The following is a 9,623-nucleotide window of genomic DNA, read 5'->3' on the forward strand; positions in this document are numbered from 1 at the left end:
ATTTAAAAATTTAACAGACAATGCCTTTATTTAGGATGTGTGTTATTACAAAAAGAGCAGTTAACTTTTTAAGGGCAAATGACTATACCCTCTCCTTGCATTATCAGTATCTTGTAGAGTTTCTGGTCTATAAACCAAAAGAAAAATCATTGCTATTCAGTCGATTCCTACTCATAGTGACCCTATAGGACGGAGCAGAACTGCCCCACAGGGTTTCCAAGGCTGTAATCTTTACCGAAGCTGACTGCCATAGCCTTCTCCTATGAAGCAGCTGGTAGGTTCAAACCTCCAAACTTTTGGTTAGCAGCCAAGCGCTTAACCACTGCACTACCAGAGCTCCTTTTTCTGGTCTATAGAATTGTGCGATCAGTATTCACTGAATAAATGAAATGAACCTTCTAAAAAAATTTAATAATTGGTTATATTTTATGAATAAACTATAATCAGGTGCCATCAAGTCTCTTCTGACTCACAGAGAACTTGTGTGTTTCAGAGTAGAACCGCACTCCATAGTATTTTAAATGGCCGTGAACTTTCAGAAGGAGATCTCCAGGACTTTTCTTCTCAGGAATCTCTGGGTGGATTCAAACTGCCAACCTTTCAGTTAGTAGCCAAGCACTCAACTATTTGGACCACACCAGGAACTCTATGAACAAGCTATACTGGCCAGTAATTCTTTTAATTGGAGCAATGCTTAGGAACAAGATTTAATACATTTTCTTTCTTCAATTTTAACATAACATATACCTCAGTTTGTCCCCACCGTGTATCTTCTTTAAATTGAAAGTTACACTTAATGCCATCAAATGCTTATTTAGATTATTTGTTTTCTTTTACAGTTTGAAGAGAAAGAAAATGTAGTTCATAAAAAAATCAATAAATAACTTGAAATTTGCAAAGCTAAATCCAATTCTAGATGTTTAAATTTAAACTCTAAGGTTATATTTTAGTAATGCTGTGGAACTAGAACAATCTGAAATGCTAATAAAGTGAATGCGTTTAGGTTAAGAAATGATGGGTTCGCTATCACTACCAACCCATGATTCAGAATGATCTGCACAATTATGGTCTACTAGATGAAGATTTATAACACATATCTAGACCCACGCCACACCAGAAAGGCAACACATTAAGTGTAGTTACATGGCAGTTTGTTTTTGTTTTTGTTTTGTTTTTCTCTTTCTAAAATGCTCTTTGAAAGTAAAAAAAGAAAAGAAAAACAGTCTATCAGGTAATCCAAGATATACATAAGTCACCAAGGAAGACAGACGCTCTAACATAAAACTGAATTCAATTAACCTCCCCCAAAAAAAACAAAATGAAAAGACAAAGAAGATAAACTTATATCTGCTGTCAGCTCTTTAATACTGGAAACAAATTTTGACCCATATTTTGATTCTACTATTTTAACCTTATACTATTTTCCAGAAGTTTTATCAAAATTTCTTCCTGGTGCCTTCCACTTACTTATGATATAATGTCTTCAGAGGAAAGCACATACAAACTTTGTTTGCTTCTAAAACTGAAATATTAAATTGGAAATATACAATGCACAACATTTTTACAAACACATCTATGCATCCCTCCTTTTTACTATTTGCAAATATTACTCAATGGCATCAACAGAGTAATCTCTTCTTTTCTCTCCTGATATCATTTTTTCCACAACAGGTTTCGATGACAACTTATATTTGAACTTTTATAAATATCTATTTTTGAATACTAATCCTAAGTATATAAATTCCTAAGTCATGAGTATAAAATATAAATTTATTTATCAAATTAATTAGGACAATTTAGCACTCTCAAATTCAAATTCTTACATATGTATTTATGTAATAAAAGCAATAAGGGGGCGGGGGTGGGATATGCCAACCTAAACCAAAAACACAGGCTGCAAAATTCAGTTGAATATCCAGTTTCTATCACTTCTATTTCCGTCTGTCACTTTTTTTTTTTTTTTAGTTTATGATAAAAGCTAGAAATAATACACACATATAATTTAGTCAGTGTCTTCAGAATTGGAAAAGGAGAAAAATATGAAAGGAGATATAACAAACTAAAAAAAGGAATTCAGACAGCTAAAATTGTTCATATATACCCACAAAATATGAAATAATATAAAAAAGTAGGAATGTTTATAAAAGTTTAAATACTTAACTTCTATTAAGAATAATACTTGTGGCAGTAAGACCACAGCCAAAGTAACCACTTGAAAATTGATTTATATCTCCTAGAATCATATCCATGCAAAATATAATTTCATCCTTTGGCCTTCCAATATACTTCTGTTTATCAAACTAGGCAAATAGCATTAAGTCAGGCTATCATCTGAACTAATAGTGTTTATGTAAAAATATAAATCACATTTAAATAGAATGGTGATTTATGGTTATTCTTTCTTAAGTAATTCCTAGTAATCTGAAAAGGGATTCCCCTGAAGACAAGTCCCAAATATAATAGCCAACCTGAAAGAAAGCAAAACATTAAATACTGACTGGTCAATAAAAATGAAAAGTTCAAACAGGGCTGCATAAGAAGTTAATTCAAGACCTATATTTTTATTCTAATGTTGGTGCAGGTTAATCATTCCACCAGCCAAAGCAATGGACTGCATATATATTTTTTAAAAGTCATAGATGCCCTTTTGAAGTTAGAATTCTAGTGAACGTCTTTTGCTGCATTAAATCTCAAGAGCAATACACATCTGCAGAGATTACACAAGCCAGACAATCAGTGGTTCTGATGGAAAAGGCCTGAGGAGGAGGTCATGAGACCTCAGGAATAATTTCGGCTCTGCTATTAACTTGCTGTATGACCTTGGCCATCACACAGCATCTGCAGTCTTCGGTTTCCCCAAGCTACAAAATAAGGGGTCTTGACTAGATGATCTCAAAGAAATTTTCCAGATCTATGATTTTTAGCTGATTCTGCTTCTAGCTGCTCTTTGACCTTGTATAAATCTCTAATCTATCTGTGTTCTCACCTAGGATGGGTGCAGGTCAAATCCTCAATGTTATTACAATAAAATCTCTGTAAGATTTTAAAAAAAAATTCAAGTCAATGGTCTACCCTTTTGATCAATAATCAATAGAATGAAATTCCACAGCAATGATAAAAATTGATCACCTCCTTCAGGTTTCTGCTTTATAAGTTGGTCTAAAAAGAAAACACGTTATCATGAGGAAAGATAAAACATTCCCCCTTTTATACAGCACACAATCTGGGGTTGGAGGGAGACAGAATCACATGATGAGCCTGAAAAACAAACTCAGATTATCTTTTTAGCCACCAACTGCAATGAGCAACATGGTACCAGGAGCACATCTTCTGACCACCTGGTTTTCCACAGCATTTGAAACACGTTAGGAGATAGACAGCTGCACAATATCTCAGATGCAGAGACTTCTGACACGCAGAGGAAGAATATAATGAAGATGGAGCCAAAGTGAAGCTGGGAGAATCCCCATTCTGCCTAGGGGGGTGCCTGTTCTATGTGTCAGTAACAAACCAGACACAGGTAGTTGCAAAGATTTAACTAAGTACAGTACACCCTCTCCTCACTTATCAACATAGTTAGGTTCCAAAGTCAGGTGGTTATTCGAAACTGGCGTTATGCAAAAATGGAGTCTCCATTTCTTCCATTTCAAATAGTTATACAGGTTCATATAGTCACTGGGACCAATAACTCAATAGGTGGGTGATATATGTCCCACTGGTCACATTAATGCACAAAACGATTTTTTACTATTGTCATAAATGCAAAATGTTGGATAACAAGATAGTCAATGTGAGGAGAGGGTGTATTCCTTTCTCACATGTAATTAAAAACCATTCACATACTGTATATTTTTTGGTTATTTATGTTCATTTCATTTCCTTTAAACTGGAAGTACTACTATTAGTTACTTTTATACTCCCTTCTTGGGATTTTGAAAAATTAATTGAGAGTTAAAGAACTAAATATAAGGTGTTGCTCAAGCTAGAAACACACATACACACAGAAATTAAGGCTGGGGTTACAATCTGAACAGTAAAATATACTTTGCTACAATTGAAAGTACTCAAATTTAGAGAATCAACTAAACTAGGATCACCAAAGTGACTAATTCATGCTCAACCTGTAAAGAACACAGACACTGCCCAAGGAGAAAGGCACCAGAACCCATGGCCAGCGAGTCAATTCTGCCTCATAATGACTCTATAGGACAGAGCAGAACTGCCCCCTAGGGCTTCCAAGAAGCACCTGGTAGATTCTGGTGGATTGGAACTGCAGACCTTTTTTTAGGTTAGCAGCCATAGAACTTAATCACCAGGGTTTCCAAAAAGGCACCAGACTCCAAAATTCAGTGTACAAGTGGGCTCTCTAGTCAACTCAAAACAGGCCCAGACAGTATTCAGAAGACTCTATTCAAAAAATGAACCTCCCTCCCACCTCTACCCCACCACACACACACTGCCACACGCATATTTTCCATTTCCCCTTCCTCTGTCCTCAGAATAGATTCCTAATTGGAGCAATTGTTCTGGGTGAGTCACATTGAAGAAGTGTCAGGCCTCACTGAAAACGTCAAGTCAAATCGGGATGACCAGGGGGTCCAAAGAGGCATCCAAGCTAAATGAAAAGTTGGAATAAAAGAGTGAAGAAAAACTCAGAACTCTGATACCGGTTTTAGGACAAAATCCTAGACAGATTGACACAGGAAAGTTGCAGTTTGCCTTTTAGGTCCCATTTGCTGAAGTAAACCACAGTTTGATTTGCAGGACTGGGTGCTATGGGGGCCAAGGTTCCAGGGTTTACCCTGCACCAGATGGGCGTCTCACCTCACTGGGGAGCCCCCACTCTATTCTCCCCCTACCTCCCATCCCATAGGCCCATAGTGGGAATGAAGAGCAAGTTGGAAAGGGAGTTGGCAGAAGTTAGAGCAGTAGGGGAGGGGTCAATTCTGGCCTTACCCTGGCGGCTCTGGACGAGTAGGGGTCCTCAAAGAGGGCCCACATGCGGGGCTGCAGCCTCCTCCAGCGGCCGGCCGTGCCGTCGGGACCCCCCAGCCCCCCTGCGTCCTCTATGCCCAGCCTCTTGGCCGCCAGGTCCTCGTCGTCGCCAGGATCGCCGCCGATGAGGTCGGGGGTCTCGAAGATGTCGAGCGCCTCCTCGGCGTCGCGGTGCTGCCGGTAGGTCATCCAGCAGCAGGGCTCCACGTCGGTCTCGTCGATGCCCCAGAAGGCCAGCTCCTCCTCGAAGAGCGGCCCGCACACGTCGGCTGGGCAGTGCAGCTTGCCGGTGCGGTAGTAGTTGAGCACATAGGCGAAGACGCCCGGGTGCCGGTCGAAGAAGAACTCGCGGCCGCCGACCGGGTGGTCACCGCCGCTACCGCGGGGGCTGCAGTTGCCGGCGCCGCCCTCGAAGCAGCCTCCGGGTCCCAGGGGCAGCGGGGGCGCCCGCGGCTGCGGCGAGAGAGGAGGGGGCGAAGGCTGTGGCTTGTCGCCCGCTGCCCTCAGGCAGTCACCCTGGGGCTCGGAAGCAGCAAGCAAGGCCAGGCGCGTACCGGGCAGCGTCTTGAGGGTGCTGCGGTAGGTTTCGTGCCGGGTGCCCCCGACATTGAGGATCACCCTCTCGTTGCTCTCGATCTTGCCCATCTCTGTGGCTCAGACATGACTGGAAGGAGACGAACACAACGCCAAGTTAAAGATCTGGGCGGTCAGAGCCGCCCCACGACCTCCCACCCCCAGCCCAAGAGCCCTGAGATGCGGAGTTGGCAGATGGGCCAGGGGCAAACAACCCTCCCAGGAGGAGTCAGCGTCCAGCCCTGTCCCCGCCTCTTGCATCACGCCTTTCCCAGGTTTCCAGGGAAGTAAGGCGATAGCAGTCCAAGTCTTTCTTGACCTTCCATGACACCTTTTTCTCTGCCTAACACCTTCTTCCTCTCTTTGCTTGGTTCTCCCCGGCGTCATCTTCTCACCCTTCACGGTCCCTCACCTCCTCAAAACTAATCTGCTCCCAGCCCCAAATCCCCTCTGTCCCCATCTCTTCTCCTCTCCAAACTCTTTCTCTCCTCCTCCCCTAGCCCCTCACTCCCCTTCCCAAATGCCCGTTTTCTCCCCCTAATCCCCCTATTTTCCTCTCCCCTGTCCCCTTCTTCCCCTTTCCCTAGCGTCTCTCTTCCGCTTTCCTAGCCCCCGTCTCTTCCCCAAATCCCCTCTCTCTCTCCTAAACTCTCTCTCTCTGCCCTTCCCTTGTCCCCTTCTCTCCCTCTCCCCTAGTCCCTCTCGTCCCCTTTCCTAGCCCAGTCTCTCCTCCCCACCTAGCTGGGAGTTCTCTTCGCTAAGCAACTTGGCAGTGGTGGGTTGGAGCCCCCCGGATTCGGCGGAGAGCCCCGGTAGTCCGCGTACCCTCCGTCAGCCCCGGACGGTCCGCAGCTCCAGAGCGCTCGGGGAGTGCCGTTTGCACGACCTGTTCTCGGTTCACCTCTAGTCTCTCCCTCACGGACCAGCCAACTAGACCGAACGCATAAGCGAGAGCAGAAAATCTTCCTGCTGTAGCCTTTCACCAAGGAGTCCTCTGACTAATTTCCTAATCCAATTTCCTTTTCACATGATTGTTGTTGTTCTTGTTGTGAGTATTCTTTTTATTGCTACTACTTAGGAAAGGAAACGACTAACTAGGATCCATCTTTGAGAACAGAACTGATCAATGCATCTCACCCATCCCCCCTCCCTTCCCAAGGAAAACAAACGCCTTGGAGATAGAGGGTGGGGGATTTGCTTTCGAGGAGGGACAAGGCCCAGCGAAAGCCGCCAGAGGCACACCCCCCGGGTCCCCGAGCTGGAAGTCCCGGCTGACAGCGTCCCTGTCCCCAGGCTCCCAGCCACCTCTCCCCAGGGCTTCACTTTTACCTTCCCATTGCGGAACGGCGTGGGGGGCGAAGGGGAGGGAAACCGCCAGCCTGCAGGGTCAGCATGCCCTTCCCGGGAAACCACCCCCCTTCCTCCCACCCCCCAGATACCTTAACGAGACCGAGAGAAAAGTGGCTCTGCTTCGGTTTCCGAGTGGACGAGATGCTCCGGGCAGCGGGACAGAGTCCCGACACCCAGCTGAGCCTTTCTGCGACGAGAAACTACTTGTTGGCGTTTTCCGGGTTCAGGTGGTTGGGCCGCTTGTCTGGGCGCTGGGGTCGGGGAGACAGCCCCTGCCGTGCTCCCCGCCTTCATTCTGCGAGCTACGGGCTCGCCCGGCGCCAACCTCCGCGCCCAGAGTCACCATCGCGCAGGGCTGGGCAAACCATGGAGCTCGGGGCGGGTCCAGCCAGCGCTCCCGGACCCAGCCGGGAGCGGGTGGAGGAGCTGGAGGTGGAGGGGCACCGAGGCTGGCGGAAGGCCAGGAGAGCTCACCCACTGGAAGGTGCAGTCTGTCTGTCCTGCTTTCGCCCTGCAGATTTTGGCTCTCTCCAAAAGCACCACCCGCCGTCAGCCTCTCGCCGCCATCCGAAGCCCAGAGCTCTGGAAAGAGTGGGTGGGTGGGTCTGGGGAAGCTCTGTTGTGCCAACCAGGTTCATACATTTTCCTCCGTGAAGCTCTGCCCCCACCCTCTCTGGAGCTACTGTCTGCTTTATTTACACCCCACCCTCCAGACGTCTTTCTCTCCTCCCTGTCCTATCCCTCCTAACAAGTGAGAGAGCGTGTTAAGACCAATTGCATTTTTTTCTTAATGACAATTGAAGGGAAGGAGAGGTCTATCTACAGGTGACAAGTGAATCTTCTTTCTCATGTCTTACCTATGGCTCTCGCTTGCTCTTTTCAGTCAAATGTAGGTCTCCAGCCACCAGCCACATCATGATTATATAAAGCAAAACAGTTTAAAGTTTATTCCAGGAACATGATGCTCTAGAAGTAAAAATTCAGGGTTTTTTGTTTGTTTTTGTCAGAGCTAGAGAGAGATAAGCTAGATACCCAAGTACCAAGGCAATTCTGTAATAAGCTAATTTCTCCCTTTCTCAAGTTTTTATTGGGCCTCACCACCAAATTGTGTGTGTGTCTGTGTGTGTGTGCATCCATGTGTATGTTTCTTGAAAGAAAGGAAGGAAGGATGAGTAGCCATATTCCATAGGCATAGGTTGTTAGGATTGAAGTCCACAGGATGGAGAAAACACCAACTTTTGGGAGTCTTTGTAGGAAGATATATCTTGGAAAAACATATTCATGTTGATGCTATGCTTAGAAACGAACAAGAGTGATGAATTACTAATAAATTTTTACCAATATAGAGGACTGCAAAGTGGGGTTAAATATAAATGGTTCACTAAATAAATGACCTATGTGTTTTGACATATTATTAAATGATTAAGCAAAATAAAGAACTAGAAAGTCTTTGGAAAGTCATCGCGGTCCAGGAAAGAAGTAAGAGAAAATATGGTGTGTACACATTTACAAGGCTGACCATAAGGCAATATAGTGGAATGATAAGTAACAACTATATGCACCTATGCACCCAGCTTTGTGAAAATATAAATTGGATCTACTAAGATCCCTCAAAAATGTAAGGCTTAAGTACTGAGAGAGTGGTTTTAGTTTTACACAATTATCCATTACTGGGACATTTCTAAAAGCAACCATGAGAGTAAATTCCAGTTGCCAGAAAGTTACAAAGTAAAAGTATATTCAAATTCTAGCATACATCCTCATATTGTCAGGATGGCTTCTTATATCGCCCAATGCTGTAAATTTAAAGACATAAAGAAGACGTACTGTTTACTTTAAAATAAATTAATAACAATAGTAATGAGTAAAAATGAGTAGCAGGAGCATTTATAATAATAGATAACATTTACTGAGATCTTACTATTTCCAAGACACCGTACATAAATTATCCCTTTTAATTTAAATGAAGGAAACATTTGCTTTAAATTACAAGACTCTAGAAAGGTAACTCATAAAGATGGCACGAATCAATAATGAAAGCCATTAGTTTCATCTTATTTAATTTCTATTGTGAGGGATCTAGAGAAAAACCAAGGGGGCTGGGGGAATGATGCAAAGGACTCGTGAGAAAAATGAAGAAAAAAAATCTAATGGATCTGTTTGGGTCTAAGGTTATATTGGCTAACTAGACATAATTGCATTAATAAGACGATCATCTTTTAAATGAACTAAAAATTTTCTTGTGGTTCCTAAAGAACTAGATGTGAAATTGAAGAACATGTTAGGTAAGTTTGAAAATAAGAAAATGGGGAGATAGATGTGCTACACAAAGAAACAAGTGAGATAATCTCTTTTATTTCCTTTCTGGTCAATATAAGTGGGAAAGAGTCTAAGATGAATATCCAGGCTTCATTATGTAAGACAGGAGAGAACAGAAAACCTCTCCAGTCAACTAATTCCACTGATCTTATTGTAAAAGACAGATAAAAGTAAAAAAGAAAGCCAGGCTTTGAAAGATGGCAATGGAAAACTGAGTGGGAAGAAGAAACAGTTGTGGTTTCCTTTGTTGGTCTGTGTGGAGCAAGGATTTAAAAGATCATATGGCCATTACCCCTTGCAGAGATGCAGCCGAAAATGCTGCTTCCTTTATAGCCTTGAATCAGCATCACAGAAGGCTGCAGAAGCTAAGGAGTACATCACCACCA

The 9,623-nt window shown here is 43.5% G+C and overlaps 1 protein-coding gene across 2 annotated transcripts in view; it reads right to left on the bottom strand.

Annotated features, from left to right (window-relative positions):
* Positions 1 to 7,792, bottom strand: part of KCNC2 (potassium voltage-gated channel subfamily C member 2) — a 254,659-nt gene extending 246,867 nt beyond the window's left edge. For both annotated transcript variants that reach the window (XM_049883911.1, XM_049883910.1), the window contains exons 1-3: positions 7,776 to 7,792; positions 7,008 to 7,500; positions 4,957 to 5,659 (exon numbers count right to left, since the gene is read on the bottom strand). In XM_049883911.1, the coding sequence (XP_049739868.1) occupies positions 4,957 to 5,640 (684 nt within the window). In that variant the 5' untranslated portion in view covers positions 5,641 to 5,659; positions 7,008 to 7,500; positions 7,776 to 7,792. The remainder of the gene's footprint in view (positions 1 to 4,956; positions 5,660 to 7,007; positions 7,501 to 7,775) is intronic.
* Between the last annotated feature and the right edge of the window lie 1,831 nt (positions 7,793 to 9,623).

Source organism: Elephas maximus, chromosome 4, assembly GCF_024166365.1.
Source record: "Elephas maximus indicus isolate mEleMax1 chromosome 4, mEleMax1 primary haplotype, whole genome shotgun sequence".
NCBI classification, from domain to species: domain Eukaryota; kingdom Metazoa; phylum Chordata; class Mammalia; order Proboscidea; family Elephantidae; genus Elephas; species Elephas maximus.